We start from the raw sequence: 22,609 nt of genomic DNA, 5'->3' as shown, positions 1-22,609 counted from the left end.
AGAAGAAGAAGAAGAAGAAGAAGAAGAAGAAGAAGAAGAAGAAGAAGAGGAGGAGGAGGAAGAGGAAGAGGAGGAGGAAGGAGGAGGAGGAGGAAGGAGGAGGAAGGAGGAGGAGGAGGAAAGAAGAAGGAGAAGGAGAGGAGGAGGAAGAGGGAGGAGGGAAGAAGAACAAGGAGGAGGAGGAGAAGGAGAAGAAGAGGAGGAGGAGGGGGAAGAGAGAGAAGAGGAGGAGAAGGAAAAGGATGAGGAGAAAAGAAGGAGAAGGAGGAGGAAGAGGAGAAGGAGGAAAATGAGAAGGAGAAGAAGAGGAGGAGGTGGAGGAGGAAGAGGAAGAAGAAGAAGAAGGAGAGAGGGGGAGGAGGAGGAGAAATGGAGAAAAAGGAGCTCAGTGGCAACAGGGAAGGAAACTAAAGTTCTACATCACTGGATTCTGACTTTTCAAACTTATATACTCCTTTGAAAAGTTAATAAGACCAGGTGAAGTGGCTCATGCCTTTAATCTTACCACTTTGAGATGCCAAGATAGGAGAATTGCTTGAGCCCAGGAGTTTGAGACCAGCCTGAGCAACGCAGCAAGACCTCATCTCTACAAAACATTTAAAAAAAGAATTTGCCTGGTGTGGTGGTGCACACCTATAGTCCCAGCTACTGGGGAGGTGGAGGCAGAAAGATCACTTGAGCCAGGAGATTGAGGCTGCAGTGAGCCATGATTGCACCACTGCCTACAGCTCAGGCAACAAAGTGAGACCCTGTCTCAAAAAATAATAATTAATTTTTAAAAATTATTTTTGAGATGGAGATTCACTCTTGTCACCCCGGCTGGAGTGCAATGGTGCGATCTCGGCTCACTTCAACCTCCGTCTCCTGGGTTCAAGCGATTCTCCTGCCTCAGCCTCCAGAGTAGCTGGGATTACAGGCGCATGCCACCACATCTGGCTAATTTTTTGTATTTTTAGTAGAGATAGGGTTTCACCATGTTGGCCAAGCTGGTCTCGAACTCCTGAGTTCAAGTGATCGATCCACCCGCTTTGGCCTCCGAAAGTGCTGGGATTACAGGCATGAGCCACCGTGCCCGGCCTAATTGAAATTTTTAAAAACAACAGTTAACAAAAGCTCCTATTCCTCAGAAAAGTAAGCATATAAACTTGCAGAGAAATTTTTGCATATAATTTTAGAGATTTTACTAACTTCTTAAAGTCTATCCATTGAATTTCATGTTTAAAATTGCAGCTGCAATTGAAGCACGGGATTGATTGTTTTCAGCTGGGAATGTTTTCCCAATGAATAAGATGCTACAAGGGCTTAAGCATGAGTGGTCAAGTAAGGCTGATATAAAACACATTGTTACAGCATGATCCTCAGACCATTTTCTCATATTTCTATTTGTCTAGGAAAAAGGGGCCAACAGAGAGAAGATGTGAGTTACGAAGTCTTCAATACAGTATTTCAAACGAGGAAGAAACAACAGCCAACTTAAGAGTCGCTTGCAAATAGTATCTGTATATAGTGTCTGTTCATGTCCTTTGCCCACTTTTTAATGGGCATGTTTTATTTCTATAAATGTCTAATCTTCTTATGTAACCTTCCAACTCATAGGATAATAGCATAGCAATTTTGCCTGAAGACCTGCTACTCATCTGTTCTGAAATGTCATGTGTAGTAAAAATGTATTCGAGAGTCATTTTGGCCATTCTTCTCTACTATAAAGATCGGGTGCCTATAAAATGCTTCGCTGATGAACTGTTTGTCTTGAAAAGGCTCACAAACAGACTGTGTACCCAGTTAATGACAGCTACCTTCTGACAGGGCTCCCTTCTGACCCCAACATACTTGCATGCAACTCCATGCATTCACTCACCAGCTGAGCTCTTACAAAATACCCACTCCCTTTCAGAGACGACGGTGCCGTTCACCGGAAAGATGAATCAAACGTGAAAACTACAAATGGTTCAGCCAGAAAAGTATGCAAAGGAGAATGATTTTGATTCTGAACAATTGAACGCTACAGAAAACCAAAAGAAATCATGAAACCTATTGCAAGTGAAATGCTTATGAACCAAAAGGATCAGCAGATGTTGGCCATTTACTGAGGAAGCAGTTGGAGGCTCCACCCCTCAAGTTCTTTAAGAATAGTTCAAAAACAAGCTCAGCACTCTGCCGTTGTCCTCCCTAAGAGCAAAAATCTGCAACAAGTGGCTCAGTGTTGCTCTTCTTTCCAGTCCTGCGATTCCACAAATACTGGCATTGACAGGACATTTTACCCTTCTTAAAAATGTAAAATTTGAAAGAATGTGATGAACGTTTTTAAATTCTAGAAAAACTATGTCACTAAAGTGAATTCATTTTAGTTCCTTATTTGCCAATTAAATTTGTCAATTGACTTAAGCTTTTCTAAAATGGAGTAAGTCATATGAGCCCATTTTTCCAATTATTCTAGCCATTCTTTCGTCTTCCAATGCATACACAGAGTATCTGAAAGGACGTTCACCAAATGTCACCAAAGGTTGTGTGTGTGTGGTAGAATTTTAAAATATTTTCTCCTGTACTATCATGTATCACTTGATTTTGTATAATAAGCATGTATCATTTTTACCCCCAAAAAAGCATCATTTCTTTTAAAATCCAATGGAACTCTACACATTAGAAGTTACGGAAAATCAGGGCTGGGTGCAGTGGCTCAGGCCTGTAATCCCAGCACTTTGGGAGGCCAAGGCAGGTGGATAATGAGGTCAGAAGTTGAAGATCAGCCTGGCCAACATGGTAAAACTCCATCTCTACTAAAAACTACAAAAATTAGCTGGGCGTGGTGGCACGTGCCTGTGGTCCCAGCTGCTCAGGAGGCTGAGGCAGAAGAATTGCTTGAACCTGGGAGGTGGAGCTTGCAGTGAGCCGGGATCGTGTCACTGCATTCCAGCCTGGGCCACAGGGCGAGACTCCGTCTCAAAAAAAAAAAAAAAAGAAGTTACGGATAATCGGCTAGGCGCAGTGGCTCATGCCTGTAATCACAGCACTTTGGGAGGCTGAGATGGGCAGATCATGAGGTCAAGAGTTCGAGACCAGCCTGGCTAACGTGGTGAAACCCCATCTCTACTAAAAACACAAAAAATGAGCTGGGCATGTGGTGCATACCTGTAATCCTAGCTACTCGGGAGGCCGAGGCAGAAGAATCGCTTGAACCCAGCAGGTGGAGATTGGAGTGAGCCAAGATTGTGCCATTGCACTCCAGCCTGGGTAACAAAGCAAGACTACATCTTGAGAAAAAAAAAAAAAAGTTATGGGAGACTGTCATATAACAGTACTGGAAGAGACTATTTCTCCCCAGTGCTCTCAGATCTCACCACCAGTTTTTCCCTGCCCTGGTCCTGCTATGATACAAGAAAACTTTTGCTCAGGGATAACTCCTATAAATCAAAACTCCCACACACGACATAAAATGAGACAGTGGCCAAATTTATGGGGTTGATAAGTCACTGCCACTCAGACATGCCTGAAATGAGTAGAGAAGCATTCATTCCATTGTAGATTCTGGTGAGAGAATTTAGAGAAAGCCAGTGCAGCCCAGCCCTTGCACATGCTAACGGTAAATGTTTTCTTCTTTGGTAAGGCTGGGTCCGGGTGAACAGGAACCAGAGCTGACCATAACTTTGATGACCAGGAACCGTCCACATCCACAGAACACTGCTTGCCACCACTCACCAAACAAGTCTCTCTAGTTCCCTCATTTGCTCTATTTTTATCACGTGTCTCTTTTGTCTTTTTCTCATATCTGAGATGTAAGTGACTATAGGCACTCTTTCTAAGCACTCTCCAAGCTTCCCTGAGGCTTGGAGGCTCATTTTTCCAGCTCGTGCACAGTGAAATAAAAAATATTCAGAGACTCTTCCCTGACAAGGTTTTGTTGTAAGACTGGGAGGGTGTGCTTTCGGGTGGTTTTATTTGTAATTGGAAAGGATTGGCCTTCGTGGATGGTTAATCTATACCCAGGAGAGGCGTTTTCCACTTACTATTTTATAACCCACAGTCCTAAAAGGAGCAGAAGGTGATGTCATCAGGGGACCTGTGTTAAAGTCCTGACTCTAAAAGTTTATGATTGAGTTGACACACATTTGCAAAGTACCACCAAGAAGACAGACTTTGGTGCTCAAAAATGGAAGGCATCAACTCTGTTTTCAAGAAGCCTGCGGTCTCAGAGGAGTGTGACAAATGCAGTATAATGGGGTGAAAGAATGGGGTGGACTTCATCCCAGGCACAGGAGGTGGTTGGGCCTGGCTGGGGGCTCCCAGCTTCCACCATGAAGTGGGATGCCAAGGTGTCTGCCCCTCCGGAGACCTCAGCATCCAGAAGAGGCAGTTCCTCCTAGAGGGTCACCCAACTCATGCAGGAGAATTCAGAAAATGATTGTTGAAGGAGGTAGCCCTTGAACTATAGAGGAGGTGGGGTGGGTGACTTTCCAGGCAGGGAGGACAGCACAGACACGGGCAGTGCCACCTATGAATTCATGTGCTCAATTACACTGCACATGCAAATCATCTCCGGATCATTCACCCCTGTGAGACCTTGATTCTTTGTCTGCAAAATGAAGACAACAACCCTTGCCTGGCTACATAAAGAGTTGTGAGGATTCAATAAAGAATATAAAAGAGCTACACCAACTGGCAAGTCCTATTCTTATGAAAGAGAAGTGTCGTACAGGACCTGTCAAGATTCAGCCCCAGATAACAGTGCTATGTGGAGAAAGAATCTAGCCCCAGCTCTGCCACTAACCTCCCCATCACCATAGGCCTCAGCTTTCCTCATCTGTCCGATTAGTGGCTTGGAACCAGACAGGCTAGAAGCCCTTCCTGCGCTGGTATTTTATTGTAAGTCCCCTTTAAATCTAGCTGCCAGTAACTAGCACGTGGCTCCCGCCCCCAGACTGCTTCTTTATTCATTCCTAACCTTTACCTTGGCAGATGAAATATAAGATTCATCAACCACATTTGACAGCCCATGGCAGGTTTCCTGTTTTCCATCGTCCCTCTGCAGGTCACAGACACACAGAACCCAGCCCTGGCAGGCTCAGCCAGGGTCCGGGGCTGCTCACAATGGCTGCATTCCTCCCCTAGGGCCAAGGGAAGTCCTGAGCGCAGGCCAGGGTTGTTTGGTTTTGAGGTGTGCTGGGATGAAAGGCACCCTGGAAGTGGAAGGTTCGGTCATTCATTAATTAATTATATCTATAATTGAGGGTTTGTTCTTAAGAGCGAGTCCTTTGAAAGTACTTTCCTTCAAACAGTGACTGTCACAGAGGCATCAGATATTCACCATCTTCTCAACTGCCTCAGCACAGCGATCTTTATTCCAGGACTGGAGATCCTGTTCTGAGCTGGCTTTCCCTTCTCAGGCTCACTCACCCTCCCTTTAGAGGTGGAGCTTACTGGGGGTGGAAAAAGGTGTGTGTATCTCTGTTGTTTAATGTCTGGTTTTTTTGTGTGTGTTTTTTTTGTTTTTTAAGGAAATCTATACTACACCGAATATGCTTTCTTTTGGGTGGACTTTAACCTAACCCTTTCCAGGTAAGTGAACAATGGAAAAACTTCACAGCAATTAGAAAGATACCTGAGCCTATTACCCGCCTGATGTCGTGGGCCACACCTCTGGTTACCAGGGGAAGGGAGGAAGCAAACTGTCATATTGATGTGGCTCTAAACAACAACAGTGTGCGAAGGCCCGGGGCACTTTGGGATTGACCAAGAGGAAACACAGGTTGCACAATGATACGATCTTGTCGGTACAATTGTCAGAGAAGGGAACTCCCACAGCAAAGGCCATAAAACCATCCAGGGCAGTCTGGGGAGGCTCAGTTCTGCGGTACCAGGGAGTGGAACAGAGCCCAGCCCCATCCCAAACACAGATGGGACCATGAACTCCAGATGCAGCTTCAGCCAGACCCCCTCGGCCTCCTTCCATGGCACCGGAGATGGCTGGGGCCGGCCCAGGAGCTTCCCCAGGGCTCCCACCGTCCACGGCGGTGCAGGGGGAACCCGCATCTCCCTGTCCTTCACCACGCGGAGCTGCTCACCCGCTGGAGGGTCTTGGGGTTCTGGAAGAAGCAGCCCCCTCCTAGGCGGAAATGGGAAGGCCACCCTGCAGAATCTCAACGACCGCCTGGCCTCCTACCTGGAGAAGGTTCGCGCCCTGGAGGAGGCCAACATGAAGCTGGAAAGCCGCATCCTGAAGTGGCACCAGCAGAGAGATCCTGGCAGTAAGAAAGATTATTCCCAGTACGAGGAAAATATCACACACCTGCAGGAGCAGGTAAGCTACTGGGTAACCCGGGAGCTCCAGGTGGGGCTGCTTTGCCTGGGAACCCTCGGGAGGAGAAATCAGTCCAGAAGACAATTGCCAGGAAAGTGGCAACAGCGCTTGAAGTAATGGTGCACAAAGGTTTTGGGGGATGTTTTCTTATTATACCTTAAATTTGGAGTTGGAATCGTCTGTTCTGTATAATTAATCTTCTGTCCCTGGATAATGTAGAAAAAGAAGGCAGCAAAAATGACAGAAGTGCTACAGACTGTTTCGAAAATGAGACTACCTGATCTCTCACACACCAAAAACATCTTTAAAATGTGAGGCAACCAGCTGCTGTTTAGTGTCACTTATGACCCAGCGATGTCATAGAAATGATAAGGGCCAGTATTCATGCTGCATGCTCAGTGCACCAGGGATAAGAGAATGTTTACTTTCTCATTACCTCGGTTCTGCTCCACCTCAAATTTTTTTGAACAATGTGGTTATCCATCAACAAAAGGCTGTTAGACTATTTTGAACATTACACCTAAAAGTTGTCACCACCCCAGCATATAGGTCACCGTGACATCCCTAGATATTTCCGCTTGTGTGTTGGTTGAAGATAAAGTTGCTCACAGTTCTGAGAATGGCATACCACTAGAAACAATAATAATAAAATGAGCATAATTTTTAGAACCTGAGAGTTGGGATGGCTATAAAGACCTTCTTCAAAAAAAAACTAACTCTGTAACCAATCCCAAAAAAACTAAGCACATACCTTCCAGGATGTCTCATAATATTAGCTAGAAGTAGAAGGAATCCAATCATCTTATAGGTTATTTTTTAAAGCTATCTAACTCCCCTCTTATATAAAGCAGTCCCAGAAAATTCTCTGTAAGACTATGATTTAACCTCCCCTAGAAAGAGCATCACAAGTTTCCAATATTTATACCATATTATTTCACAACACTCAGTCATCCTTGCTTGAATGTAGGAAGGACCAGTCAAGATAATATAAATCTGTCCTTGTAATGAACCCTAATTATTGAATAATCAACCTAATAACTGACTGTAATTACCTTAACTATATAGTGTATGGTTCTCTTTGTGAAAAAAAAAAACAAGGTGACTCAACAGTCCTTATCATGTTTTTTTGTTTAGTAAAGTTGCTTTGGTTGTAGAAAGGAGGAATTAAAGATTTTTGCAAATGGAGAGCAAAGGGAGACCATGACTCCCAAAAGAAATACAAGGTTAGAACCAGTCAAATAATTTAGGAGCTAGCAGAAGAGATTTAACCAAAAAAAAAAAGGGAGGAAAGGGAGGGAAATGTTTATTGAGCACTTATTATGTACCTAGGCATCCTGCTGAATATTTAATACACATATCAACACCATCCAACAGCATTCTGCAATGATGGAAATGTTCCATATTATTTTATTTGATTCTGCAAGAACCCTGTAAGGAAATGGAAGCTTGGAAAAAAGTGAAATGGCCATCCAAAGCCATCAGCAAGAAGCAGACGTGGGATTCTAACTCAGGTCTGTTTCCAGTAGTCTCATAAATTTCACTACAGTGTGGTGCTGCCTAGCCCATCTCATACAAAAAATGACACTTAGTATGAATAAACATAATGCATTATACTTGCATCATTAACCACACAACACATATTTCATACACATTATCTCATTTAATCCTCACAACTGTGTGGAGCAGGTATTTTTATTCTCAATTTATAGATAAGGAGACTGAGACGTAATCGTTGTCTAAATCCTTTGGAACAGAACTGAGAAAAGTAAGTAGGTGGAATGGGGGGTTGGGGAGCAACCTGCCCACCCTTCAGATGACCTGGAATTCTGGGTTCTGAGATTAAATAGGAAACTTCTTTAGCTTTGAATTTCATTCTTTTCTGGATTTTTACGTCTAACACTGTTTTCTCCACATTTGAAGAAAGCAACTCTTTAAAGTTCAGATTGTCTATCTACCCCAAACTCCCTCATTTGAAGATGAGAAAACAGAGGTGCAAGGAGGTCCCACAATTACCTGAGGCTTATGCTTCCTGGATCTTGGTGAAATGCTCTGAGTGGATACAGCTCTCCCGCACCCTCACTTTAAGTGTATTAAATGTCACTCCAAAAGTTGATAAGAAGTTGAGTTTAAAAATTAATTCAATCCTTTTGAAATCCAGAATTGGACATAGTCATAGGAGTATCATAAATAAAACACCTTGAATGATTCTCAATCGGACTATATTTGGCATTTCTCTCCCTGGTAGGAGATCAAACATCCTGAAGCAACAATGTTGCACAAATATACCAACTTGCTTTTAAAAGAATTAACTCAGGGCCTTCAGGAGAATCTGGAATATGCTGTATATCAAGTACATTTCAGAATTCACATTTGAGTGCTATGAGAATGATAGCTGGGGAAATCAGACACTTGAGGTGGACTTTGCAATGGATAAATTATCAATTTAACTCAGAAAAGATAAATAAGCCCATAGACAGTATTTTTGATTTTCTGATGCTCTGGATGTAGGTTCACACCTCATAGTATGTGTCAAATAGAAGTAGAAAACCTCAGTGCACAAGTAAGTAAGGGTTACCCCACAATGGTCCCCAGGCTCTTTGGGATAGAGCTACTTTTCATTTTGCATGAGCTTATATAATGCATAGAATAATTGGTCCGGAGGGAGAAGTATTGGTAAGAATGCCCCTAAGCAGCACTGTGGAGAGGAGAGCAGTAAATACCTAAAAGTATCCTTTTTTATAGCAAGGGAAGAGGCCATAGTACCACTTGGAATCCCACAAGGGGAAAAAGAATGAGGCAGAAGCAGCCAGCCTGGCTATATCCCACCATGAACAGAAAAAGTCTGAGCAGGCATCTCAGCATATAGAACCTGGAGGTGCTCGCAGTGTAGTCAGTGACTCTACAAAAGTGCTAGATTTTAAAACAGAAAAGTGTATTTTTTACTTTTTTCTGAACTAATTCAGTTTCGACCAATTTTTCACTGTCTATAATATGCCAAGAATATGCTATTTGACATTATTTGACGTACTCTCTTCTAATTCTCATAACTCTTTGATGAAGTAACTATTACTATTGCTGTTTTACGGATGAAGAAACTGAGACTCAGCCAAGTTCACCCAGCTAGTAAGTGTGGAGCAGGATCCCAGGCCCAGCTCCTCGAGTTCCAGACCCAGCATTTGTGCCATCTCTAAATCCTGCTATTGTGCATTTATGATACCAAATTCCATAGGATCAGTGGAGCTTTAAACACGACAAGATTTTTAAAAGGTGCCTTTGTATCGAAGTGTAACTTTGTCCTAAGAAAATGCTTTCTAAATAAAGGAATGAGCTATATAAATATAATGAGAATTACCCAGGATTCTCTGACTCCAACTAAATTACAGAAATTTAGAGCTAAGACCTCTAAGGTCCTCTGTCTCTAGTGCAGACTCCTTATTTGACAACGGATGAAACTGAGGCCTGGAGAATAGAGTGATGCAGCCTGATGCATCCACTTGGATGGTTAAGAACAGAGCCAGAACCAAAAAAAAACTCCAAGTTTCTAGTCCAACACATTACTTGGTATAAAAGCATTATTACACTTTTGACAATGAGACGTCTTCTACCCTAAAGACAGTGACATACATTGAATGTGAGCTATTTCTCTGACTATAACATATCTACAAGTGTTTATAAATCATAAATGTATACACAATTGCTTGAGTAAGTGCTTTCAATAATATTTTTATTTGTAAAGTAAAAAAAATTATACAAACATCTAGTGAAAGTCTTTAACTGGAGGCCTTACCACTACTAAAGCTTATTAGGCATGTTCCTTAGATGGTAAGGAATTATTTCAGTTAATATTTTAACAGCTACAATGAGAGCATTCTCATCCCAGAGTAAGTTGCAATGACGTAAACACATCTACAAGTTATGTGTATGGCTATAGTCACTTTGGGCAAAAAAAAAAAAAAAAAATTGTGTTCTGTGATGACTATTACAAAATACATTGACTATTAGTGTTAGCTTTGCTCAGTAACACTGATTAGAAACATGAATGCTATCACAAGTAAGAATTAGGTTCATCTAAAATAATAATTTTTGTACTTTTGGAGACCTGAACTAATTAAAAGTAATGGCAAAAATCACTTTTTCACCAACCACACAATAAGAAAAGGATCAGAACCTAAAGTCCTTTTAACATCTTCAGCTGTGGATGAGCTTAATTAAGCAAAATGCTATGACATGTCCATAACCTAAAAAGTTAGAAGGCATTTTGAATAATTACTGTCCTTCCCCTTCCTGTATCATTCTTTCAGCAGTTGCATCAATCCAAGCCTGTCAAAACTCCATGTAAAAAGAAGAAAGGCAGTAACACTGACTGCAGATCATATTCTTACTTTAAAATCAATCTGCTTTGCACCTAGTATGTGCTCACTAAGCATTTACTGACTCGGTCATTCATTGTTCCATTGCCAGAACAAGAAGTGGTCTGTACTAACAAGTCAAATATTCAGGAAGCTAAAGGACAGGCATGCAGCGGTCATGTGTGGGTGTGTCCAAGCAAGATAACCTTTTGTGCATGTTTTATAGATAGTGGATGGTAAGATGACCAATGCTCAGATTATCCTTCTCATTGACAATGCCAGGATGGCAGTGGATGACTTCAACCTCAAGTAAGTTCCTTCTTCACAGTGTTGTTCGTGTTTTTGTTTGTTTGCTTTACAAAAGAAAAACTCAGCTGGGCGCGGTGCCTCACGCCTCTAATCCCAGCACTTCAGGAAGCCAAGGCAGACGGATCACGAGGTCAAGAGATCGAGACCATCCTGGCCAACATGATGAAACCGCATCTCTACTAAAAATACAAAGATTAGCTGGGCATGGTGGCACACGCCTATAGTCCCAGCTGCTTGGGAGGCTGAGGCAGGAGAATCGCTTGAACCCGGGAGGTGAAGGTTGCAGTGAGCCGAGATCACGCCACTGCACTCCAGCCTGGCAACAGAGTGAGACTCTGTCTCAAAAAAAAAAAAAAAAGAAAACTGGTCTTGCCATTACCTGCAACTGAAATCTTATAATGAAAAGGCATAGCAACAGCAAATGCACTGTGTGTTACTTGAATGAACCTTAGTTTAAACAAACCAGATATAAAGCATATGTTATAGTATGGGGAAATTTGAATATGAATCAAGAATTAGATTATATTAAAGAGTTGTTATTAATGTTTAGGTGTAGTGTTATTATGTTTATTTTATTTATTTATTTATTTATTTTTGAGACAGGTTGGAGTGTAGTGGCGCAATCTCGGCTCACTGCAACCTCCACCTCCCAGGTTCAAGCAATTCTCCTGCCTCAGCCTCCCAAGTAGCTGGGACTACAGGTGCACGCCACCATGCCCAGCTAATTTTTATATTTTTAGTAGAGACAGGGTTTCACCATGTTGGCCAGGACGGTCTCAATCTCTTGGCCTCGTGATCTGCCCGCCTCAGCCTCCCAAAGTACTGGGATTACAGGCGTTAGCCACCGTGCCCAGCCTGTTTATTTTAAAATATATTTTTCTTAAAAGATGCATCCTGAAGTATTTAGTCTTAAAATGTCATCACATCTATAATCTGCTTTGAAATACTTCAATGAAATAGGCGACGTAAATATGGCAAAACATTCACGGTTGCTAAATATAGGTGGTGGGTATGTGACTGTTTATTATCCTGTTCTCCCTACTCAATTTAAAAGTTGGCGTTGAGTCACCATCATGGAAAAGTGTAGCATGAAACTGACATACAAAAAACATCCTATATGTATTTATCATCTGTCTTTAAACCTAACAAGTAAAACATTCACCTCTAAATGAAAATGAACCCTTTCAAAAACCATGACCTTCCAACAAACGGGTGTACTCTTCTCTTCCTTCTCACCAAAGGTATGAAAATGAACACTCCTTTAAGAGAGACTTGGAAATTGAAGTCGAGGGCCTCCGAAGGACCTTAGACAACCTGACCATTGTCACAACAGACCTAGAACAGGAGGTGGAGGGAATGAGGAAGGAGCTCATTCTCATGAAGAAGCGCCATGAACAGGTAGGACTCCCTAGGAACTCCTGGTAATGAACACAGCTCTTAGCATGAACATCTCAGGCTGATTCGACAGCTACCGAAGAAACCACCACCTGGATGCCAATCCCCTTGTCCTTCACCCTAAATAGTCATTAGAAAAACATATAAATATCTGAAGTTTCTAATTTCAAGTTTAGCTACTCACATGTCAAATACAACAACCAAAATACAATCAAAATTAATGATGAATTGATCAACAGTTTTGTTAACACACAATGTTTACCTAGATGTGCTTGTTAATATGTTACTATAAAAATCAATATGTGAGACTGGACTTCCATCACTGGCCCAATGTTCAGCAAATTAGGGGACAATATAATGAAAAGAGTCTGCTATCAACCAAGACAAGTGTGATGTGGGACAAAACTAAAGAATCCTAATTTCCAGAAGCATTTAACTGACTTTTAGAGTTACCATCTATCACAAGTCCTCGAGACTCTGATAAAATGGTAGAAAAACAGTTCCCATGGTAGGAAAACAAAATTGCTTCTGAACATCAAAGAGCCCAGTTTCTGAACAGCTGGTTAGACAATGATTGTTAATTAAATCTTTCCTGTGGCTGCTTGGTTTTCATGAAATCCTATGGGCGTCAGCCCCACAGGGTCACAAGGCATTGACGAGATTTTGAAAGCCTCCACCCCTTCTTTCTGCTGTTTGCCTTTTGAACGGCTTCCCAAAAGCTTTGGCCTATAGCCTGGAAGGTTCTGCTGCCTAACTATGTTGTCACTTCACCAATCCACATCTGCCGAACAGGACTTTACACACTATGGAAGCGTAATTCTTTCTGAAATATTTTCAACCACGGATCAAGTCAGTAATCATGGAGGCTATTTAATTACCTGCCTTATGATTTTATTTTATTTTATTTTTTTTTTTTGAGACAGGGTCTCACTCTGTCACCCAGGCTGGAGTGCAGCGGAGCGATCCCGGCTCACTGCAGCCTCCACCTCCCAAGTTCAAGGGATTCTCCTGCCTCAGCCTCCCAAGTAGCTGGGATTACAGGCGTGCACCACCACACCCAGCTAATTTTTTGTATTTTTAGTAGAGATGGGGTTTCACCATGCTGGTCAGGTTGGTCTCAAAGATATTCTTTATTTTATAAAATTATTAGAGATAAAAGTATACAATGTTTTATCATCAACAAGTAACACTTGAGAAACCAAACCAGCAACAGTGGAGCAACCACATAATCAGAATGTTTAAAAGATCCATTGACCACTGCCAATCAACATGGCAATCCAGCCTTCTGATTGTCAAACCCAGTTCATTTTCTTTCTCTGTTATTAAACAGGAAATGGAGAAGCATCATGTGCCAAGTGACTTCAGTGTCAATGTGAAGGTGGATACAGGTCCCAAGGAAGATCTGATTAAGGTCCTGGAGGATATGAGACAGGAATATGAGCTTATAATAAAGAAGAAGCATCGAGACTTGGACACTTGGTACAAAGAACAGGTAAAAGAAAGATGCACAAACTTCCCAAAAGTTGCATTTCCATGAGGTCCCAATGCTGATGCCTTCACCTTGCTTGGTCCTACAGTCTGCAGCCATGTCCCAGGAGACAGCCAGTCCAGCTGCTGTGCAGAGCAGACAAGGTGACATCCACGAGCTGAAGCGCACGTTCCAGGCCCTGGAGATTGACCTGCAGGCACAGTACAGCACGGTGAGTACTGCAGGCACAGTACTGCAGGCACAGTACTGCAGGCACAGTACTGCAGGCACAGTACAGCACGGTGAGCTGGGAAAACGCTGCGTCCCACACTACCTCCTCCATGAAGCCTTCTGAGACCTCTCTCCAGGCCCTGACCCTCAGCTCCCTTGGGACACCTCTCACTCTCCACTTTCCATCCAAATCATTTATGATGAGAACCATAATAAAGGGCTACCATGTATTGAATGTCCAGATGGTGCCAGGCGTTGTGCTAAGTAGTTCATGATATTAAATGTCATTAATCCTTACAGCAACTTTTCCAGATAGGTCTTAGTGTCCCCATTTTAGAGATGAGGAAACCAAAACTCCAACAGTAAAATAAAGTGGCCAGGGTCACACAGCTAGTAAGTGACTGGTGGTGAAACCATGTGATTTATTTGGAGGAGCGGGGATTCTAGACCCCCATAATTTCTATCAGTGCCCTCTCCACTTACAGCCAGGCTACCCCCCTCAAACCCTGATATAGAGAAATTCCAGTGCCAACATGTTAGGTGGCAGATCCAGGCCTGGCTCACTCCAAAGCACTGCCCTATTCATTTAGGTATGTGTCTTATCACCCAGAAAACTCTTAAGTTCTTGTGTCCAAGTCATTTCTATCATCTTCACAGTTTAGAAAAATGCTTAGCATGTGTCATAAGCATTCAAAATTTATGAAGGTCTATCATTTGATTCCCAGTATACCCTACTGAGTCTTCTAATCATTCATCCTTATAATTGCCAAGTGCGATTCTACCCTCAGTCTTGAGAGGCAATGATTTGTTCATTTATGTGGCAGGTGCACTTGGGTAAATGACTGCTGTGTTTTATGCATCCGTGACGGTGAACAGACACTGCAAATGTGCACTGTAGAGGTCATGAGTACAAAAATATAGTGTCTTGCAGCTTTCAAAACATTGTAACATACAGTATTTCACAGTGGCCCTGTGAAACAGGCAAGGCATGTATACCCATTTTCATGCATTCTACTATCTGACACCAATCCTTAGCACTGAGGATCTTTTAACGAAGGAGTTTACATTCTAGTAGGAGTGACAGATACTAAATGTGCAAATCATCAAAATATATATGTTAGATGGAGAAAATTGCTACAGAGATGAAGCAGAGGAGGAGGGCAGACGCACCAGGGTGAAGAGCTGCTATCTTAAACAAGGGGGTCAGGAAAGGTTTTCCTGTTAGAGTGGCAGTGAGCAAAGAGGTAAGGAGGTGCTTGATGTGGTGATGGGATGTGTTCCAGGAGGAGGGAACAGCAAGTGCAAAAGCAACAAGTCCCAAGTGTGTCTGATGAGTTGGAGGAGCAGCAGGGAAGTCCATGTGGCTGCAGTGAATGAACCACCAGAAGAAGAAAGGAAAGAAGAGGAGGGGAAGGGAGGGGAAGGGAGGGGAAGAGGGAGGAAGAGAGGGTGAGGCCGTGGGGTCCCAACAGAGCCAGACTGTGCAGGGCTTTGTAGGCTACCTTGGAGGGGTTTCAAGAGGAACAGCAGGTATAGACCACTCTTTGAGGAGCTTTGCTGTAGCTGAAAGAGAGCAGAGAAATTGGACGATAGCTGAAGGTAGATATGAGTTTAAGAAAGATACATTTTAAGGTAGGAGAAATTATTCTATGTGAAAGCTGGTGGGAATAATCCAGTAGAGAGGAGAACACTGATGATGCAAGGAGGCCGGCAACTGCCGAGATGACTGGAGCACAGACAGCTGAAGCAAAAGAACACAGGGAAGCCAACACCCGCACGCAGATTCAAGCATGTGGGTGGGAGCAATGGCGGGAGCAGTGGGCGGTCTCTCCCGATTGCTTTCGTTTCATCAATGAAATCAGGAAGCGAGGCCATAGACTCAGAGGAAGGATGGGAAGGACAGAGGAGAGGGAACAAAATAACCCCCTGGGAGAGTAGGAGAGTGGGGAGAGTGGCTGACCAGGGAAATGTGCTCTAACCACCAGGGAGCATGAACGGCCCCCCTGAAAATTAGCAGCCACGATAAAGGGAGAGTATTCAGCACAGTTACGAGATTCTCTTTAAGGTTACAATTATGCACTTCAGAAAAGCAGGTGTTACATGCAAACAGAACTGGGCCTTGAACTCAGTGCTCCATATTCTAGCCCAGAAACTTCATTTGGCAGCTGTTAGAATTTCCTCAAAAAATGACATTTCTTTTTTACCATCATCATAATCAAAAAGCATTGCTTGAGACTAGGGTTGCCAGATTTACCAAATTAAAATATAGGACACTCAGTTTAGTTGGAATTTGAAATAAAAACACAATTTTTTTTTTTAGTATACGCAGGTGGAGCAATATTTTGGACATAGTTACACTAAAAAATTACTCATTGCTCATCTGAAATTCAAATTTAACTAGACGTTCTCTATTTTATCTGGCATCCCTAATTGAGACCCTTCTCCAAAGACACAAAGAGATAGCAGTCCCAGTTGCTGTCGCTCTTTGGGAGTTTTCAATCTGGTCAAAGATAAAATGTAAGGAGTTAAAGAACAGTTCAGAGCAAAGCAATGGACTTCAAAAGTCCCAGCGTCACTCAACTCCTGACTGCCCAAGTCCCGAACCTGTAAGTCAGGCTACTTCTCACCTTGGTGTCCTCAGCAGCTACCAAGACACCTAGCCAACTGGTCGGCTTCTGCTAAGTACTCAACAGTCACCTGTTATTGACTCAATCAAGCCATCAGTTAATTAACAAAAGATCATTTCCTCTTTCAGAAATCTGCTTTGGAAAACATGTTATCTGAGACCCAATCTCGGTACTCCTGCAAGCTCCAGGACATGCAAGAGATCATCTCCCACTACGAGGAGGAACTGATGCAGCTACGCCATGACCTGGAGCGGCAGAACAATGAATACCAAGTGCTGCTGGGCATCAAAACCCACCTGGAGAAGGAAATCACCACGTACCGACGGCTCCTGGAGGGAGAGAGCGAAGGGTAAGGCAAAGGCTGGCATGACAGGAGCATGCAAGAGGCATCCAGCTCCTGTGGGTATATGTGTGCATCTTTGGGTTCTGTTAGCAAGAGTCACTCTAGCAAAAGAAAAGTTGTGCTGAGCTTCTCCAGAAGATACCTATAGTCAGTTGTATTTCACTAAGCAGCAAGTGTAATTAATCAACTAATACTCACAGGACACTAAGATTTGCAGTCAGAAGAGTTAAGGCCTCTAGAAGGAAACAATTCAAAAGGTTTTGGCCATAGTGTTTCCCAGGAGGAATGCACCCAATTTTGGCTCCAAAAAAAAAGAAGGCAGGGGGAATGTGTTAGTCCACTAGCAAAAAAAAAAAAAAAAAAAAAAAGATGCATAAGAGATAGAGATGTCTAGACTTTCAATCTGATATTTCTGACCACCCCAGGAAATAACAACAGTTGGCCATATAAAGGGCGTGTATATTCTATGACCTGAAAGGAAGGGATAGAAGTTTTATAAAAATACATAAATAAAACATCACCAGACCAAACTCTGAACAGCCTGAGAAGCTCAGGGGTCTCAGGCTTGAGAGCCGACCCTGGCAGGGATCCTAGGGGAAACCAAGCTTGCAGCTGGCTGAAAAGAGGGGATAGTTTGTCGACTTCCCCTGACTCCAGGGTTAGCAGGAGGCGGTACCCAATGCCTTCTGCATCCAGTCCGGCTCTCCCATGAACCTATGACCATGAGACTACTAAGCTCAGACAATTATCCTCATTAAAGAGCTGAGGATTTACAAGCAAGCGAAGGAAGTTAGTCCATCCTGAGAAGTTGTTATAATCGTTGCTAATACTAAAGTGAGCTTTAACCTTTATCACTTTTATAGGACAATGGAAGAATCAAAGTCGAGCATGAAAGGTAAAAAAATTTCCTTCATTGTTTGAATCTCTATTTTTAAGGAATTAGCTTGGTTATCCACGTTGTAGTAGTCATCATCCTTAGTGTACTCCCAAATGTCCTGGGTTCAAAATGTATTTCACTCCCAAACGGTCAGGAATTTTCAGTTAACAAATTAGCTAATACAAAATGATGTAAGCTCTCATTATTGTCCTCAATATATATAAAAGCAAGCGGTAAAGAAGATTAAAATGATAATTAATAGTATTATGTCTCTATTAAGTAATGGAGTCAGTTAGTCAGTTTACTAAACCCCTAGAAAATTAAGAGGCAAAGATTTCATGTCATTTCTCAGATGATTCTGTTGAACACTCGTGTTCCATGAGATTTGAATAGTGAATTATGAACACCGTGTTCTATGGCCAGATGAGGTTAGAAATACTGTGTGCCATGATCCTCATCTTGAACAGTCCTGTTGTTCAGTTCAGTATGTTAAAGATGGAACAGGTACTGCTCTGAAGGGGAAAAGGAACAAGAAAGAGGAAGAAACGACAAAAGTTTAACTTTGTTTCGCCCAGTATTCCCAAACACCTTTGACCTGGAAACATGCTTTCTCAGATTACCTTTAATATCTCACAGAAAAGTTCCAGGAGGCTGTAGTCTGCGACAAGTGGCATTTTCTGATTAGTTTGTGATAGATCTATACTAAGGCACTGGAGATTCAAAGAATACATTGGAGTAATCATCACAGAACAGTTGGTCTAACTGCTACCCATCTACAAAATAAGACAAGGGTCTTTGAGCCTGTCTTCACACATGTCCTAGGATGGGGAACCCATACTTGATGGGATGGCCCCATTAGAGAGGTTTTAATTTAACAAAATTCTCCCTTGTCATTTTATTAATGATTTCAATTCTTCCCTATGGTCTAGAATTGGTTTATTGATGTTTCAACAGACACTTATTCAAATAAGTTATATATTTGAAAACCGCCACAGTAAGCATCCCTGGCTTCTCACCCATTCCTCATGTGGCATGCTTTCTAGACCTTAAAATGAGGTACCCTGAATAGCACTAAGTGCTCTGTAAGCTCAAGGAATCTGTGCAGCGCTACAAAGCCCACAGGCAGAGAAAGAACTCCTCAAGTGCTTGTGGTCAGAGACTAGGTTCCATATGAGGCACACCTATGATGAAGGCTTCACCTCCAGAAGGTGACGCTGTTCAGAGACCCTCATTTCCTGGAGAGCGGAAGAAAATCCCTCCTTGGGGAAATCCCTTTTCCCTGCAGCAGAGCCTGCCATATTGCTTAGTGATCATGTTGGAAGGCACTGAGAGCCTTCAGGGGCTGACAGCAGGGAACTGAAAATGAGTACAGTTCAGATGGTGGGGGAAGCATGGCAGTGACATCTTCCGTGCTCTTTTTCTCAGCGTCTGCAACTCCAAAGATCAAGGCCATAACCCAGGAGACCGTCAATGGAAGATTAGTTCTTTGTCAAGTGAATGAGATCCAAAAGCATGCATGAAACCAATGAAAGTTTCTGCCTGTTGTAAAATCTATTTTCCCTCAAGGAAAGTCCTTGCCCAGACACCAATGAGTTCTAAAAGATATCCTTGGAGTTATCAGACTCAGAAACTTGTATTATTTTTTTCTGTAACATTCTACAATCTCACCAGACTGCTCATAATACTCTTAATATATTGCACTTTTCGAATCAAAGTGCGAGTTTATGAGTGTAAAGCTCTACTTTCCTACTGCAGCCTTCAGATTCTCATCATTGTGCATCTATTTTGTAGCCAATAATAAAACTCCTCACTAGCTGCATCGTGTCTTTTTTTTCATATCATAAGGCAAAACAGCACCTCGGGGTTTCATCCTAACAAGGGGTTCTCAAAACATTGTCCATGGAAGATCCAGAGAAATCTCCAGACATCAGACATGTTCACAGCAGCCAGACACTGGGCAGAATCATCACCCTGTAGCCAGGCAACCTAGGCATGAGTCATGGGTCATGAGGCTCTCCACAATCCACACTTCTGCCAGCAGGAAGGGAAGAGAGGAAACAGAGAAAGGGAGGCCCAGAAAGCCTCACTGGGAGTGTGAGATGACCAAAAAGTATGCTATCTCACTTTTAAAAAGGAAAAAACTGAAGGGCCTAAAAGAGTAACTCTCTTTTAGGCTACTCTAAGCTAGAAAAGGAGATTAAGGAAAAAAAAAAATTCTCATTACAGATACTAAGGCTCTAAAAGGGGAAGTAACTCATCCAAAATCCAAATTGCAAATATTATGATCCAGAATATCATGCCATATTAGTCTGTTCTCACGCTGATAATAAAGACATACCCGAGACTGGGTAATTTATAAAGGAAAGAGGTTTAATTGACTCACATGTGGACATGGCTGGGGAAGCCTCACAATCATGATGGAGGGCAAAGGGGAAGCAAGACACATCTGACATCGCAGGAGGCAAGAGTGCTTATGCAGGGGAACTCCCCTCTATAAAACCAGCAGATCTCGGATGGGCGTGGTGGCTCACACCTGTAATCCCAGCACTTTGGGAGGCTGAGGTGGGCGGATCACCTGAGGTCAGGAGTTCGAGACCAGCCTGGCCAATATGGTGAAACCCCATCTCTACTAAAATAGAAAAATTAGTTGGGCATGGTGGCAGGCGCCTGTAATGCCAGCTACTCGGGAGGCTGAGACAGGAGAATTGCTTGAACCCAGGAGGCTTAGGTTGCAGTGAGCCAAGATTGCACCACTGCACTCCAGCCTGGGTAACAAGAGTGAGAATCCATCTCAAAAAAAAAAAAAATCAGATCTTGTGAGAGTTATTCACTATCAGGAGAACAGCGCATGGGAAAGACCCGCCCCATGATTCAATTACCTCCCACCAGGTCCCTCCCACGACACATAGGAATTATGGGAGCTGCAATTCAAGATGAGAATTGGGTGGGGACACAGCAAAACCACATCACATGCTGAGCTGTAGCAGGTGAGTAAACCACTGAGACTACGAACCTCTGTCCTCTGAAGAAGATGCCATTTTCTCAAATTCTAGGAGTGTGGGCCCCTGTTCTGAGACTGGTGCAAAGGAGCACTGCTGGAGAAAAGGAAGGGGGGAAATCCACATATCCACTAAGACATCGTCAGAATACTGCACATGGAATTATAGGATATTAATCATTTAAGAGACTGTAGACACAGGATAGTCAAAATCTCCCATTTTACAGGCAAATCAACAGAGGCCCAGAGCAGTGAAGGCATTTACCCAAACACTCACTGGATCGGTGCAGCTGGATCTAGATCCAGGTCTCTTGACTCCTTTAACAGCTGTTAAACCAAAAATGGGTGTGATTTAGTCCCATTGTCATCTGATACATTGGCAATGCCCTGCATATTTTTTGTCTCTATGCTTAATACTCTTTTGTAAAGGGTTGCTTTTGATATTTTCTGAACGGAGCATCTGTTAAAATTGGATTCGTCTTCTCTTTAAGGCAACAATTGGTGTTTCTGATCTTTAATGCCAAAGAATAGAAAACCAGTCCCTTAACGATCTGAAATTAGGCCAAAAAAAAAAAAGAAAGAAAGAAAAAAGAAAAAAAAAAAAAAAACAGAATAACCACACCCTAGCAAAAGTGTACTACTGGTTTAACTAAAATACTTTAACTTTCTGATGTAAAATTAATAATTTATCTTTACTATTTCAAAGAAACTCAGAAATAACCAGTATACAAACATCTTCACTAAGTTTTCTTTGTGCAGTATTTGTATGTGGTGACTTTTTTTTTTTTTTTTTTTTTTTTTTTGTGATGGGGTCTTCTCTGTCGCCCAAGCTGGAGTGCAATGGGGTGATCTCGGCTCACTACAACCTCTGCCTTCCGGGCTCAAGCCATTCTACTGCCTCAGCCTCCCAAGTAGGTGAGATTATAGGTGCCCGCCACCGTGCCTGGCTAATTTTTGTATTTTTTAGTAGAGACAGGGTTTCACCATGTTGGTCAGGCTGGTCTCGAACTCCTGACCTCAGGTGATCCACCCGCCTCAGCCTCCCAAAGTGCTGGGATTACAGGCATGAGTCACCACACCCAGCCATATGTGGTGACTTTTAATGTTACTTGGGTCAAGAATGGATTCATATTAGACCTCATTAGGTTCTCTTTTTCTATTTCATTTTACTAGAAGAACTTCTTTATGTTACTAGGTATTGTATTCTCCAAGCAGATCTAAAAATGATGTTTTTCTCTATTTTAGCACCAACTCATCCTGCTGTTTTGGACATTATTATCTCTTTCCTGAAATCTAGAAAATGTGCATAAAATATACATATTTTTCTCAAGGTGAATTTTTTAATACTGCTGGAAAAATCTTTTGAGGAATATCTAAAAATGGTATGACAAGCTGAAAAGAAAGTTGTAATACCAGATCCAGAAAACAATCACAAACCTTCCATTTACATCATAGTTTATATATGATTTGGTAATGTAAATCAGGACATGAATAATTTTTCATGCAAGGACCTAAAATATCTTTAAAGTCTTATTAATTTTCACTGTATCAATTAAGGTGACCAATCCATCCCAGTGTGCCCAGAAACTCATTAGTCCCAGGCAAACTGGGATGGCTAATCACCCTATCAATAAATTGCCTCTGTTTCACTAAGGAGACGAAAGAAGAGAGAAATGAAACCATTTGCCTGAATAAAGAGATTCAGGCTCTAGATTTT

General features: G+C 42.4%; 1 protein-coding gene across 2 annotated transcripts; it reads left to right on the top strand.

Moving 5' to 3' along the window:
- The first annotated feature begins 4,886 nt into the window (after window positions 1-4,886).
- On the top strand, window positions 4,887-19,711 carry KRT23 (keratin 23). 2 transcript variants are annotated; one of them, XM_023204180.2, is made up of 9 exons: window positions 4,887-5,187; window positions 5,554-6,295; window positions 10,871-10,953; window positions 12,195-12,351; window positions 13,679-13,840; window positions 13,926-14,048; window positions 16,803-17,023; window positions 17,881-17,912; window positions 19,320-19,711. In XM_023204180.2, exons 2-9 carry the CDS (start codon window positions 5,900-5,902, stop codon window positions 19,412-19,414), a joined length of 1,269 nt encoding a protein of 422 aa, XP_023059948.1. In that variant the 5' UTR covers window positions 4,887-5,187; window positions 5,554-5,899; the 3' UTR covers window positions 19,415-19,711. The 2 variants fall into 2 exon arrangements, with proteins under 2 accessions (XP_023059948.1, XP_023059949.1); XM_023204181.2 differs by lacking the exon at window positions 5,554-6,295 and having other exon boundaries at window positions 5,083-5,404; window positions 19,320-19,709.
- The last annotated feature ends 2,898 nt before the right edge of the window (window positions 19,712-22,609 follow it).

This window comes from Piliocolobus tephrosceles, chromosome 16 (genome assembly GCF_002776525.5).
Source record: "Piliocolobus tephrosceles isolate RC106 chromosome 16, ASM277652v3, whole genome shotgun sequence".
Lineage (NCBI taxonomy): Eukaryota > Metazoa > Chordata > Mammalia > Primates > Cercopithecidae > Piliocolobus > Piliocolobus tephrosceles.
Note: the sequence above shows the minus strand (reverse complement) of the source record. Positions and strands in the feature narration are given on the sequence as shown.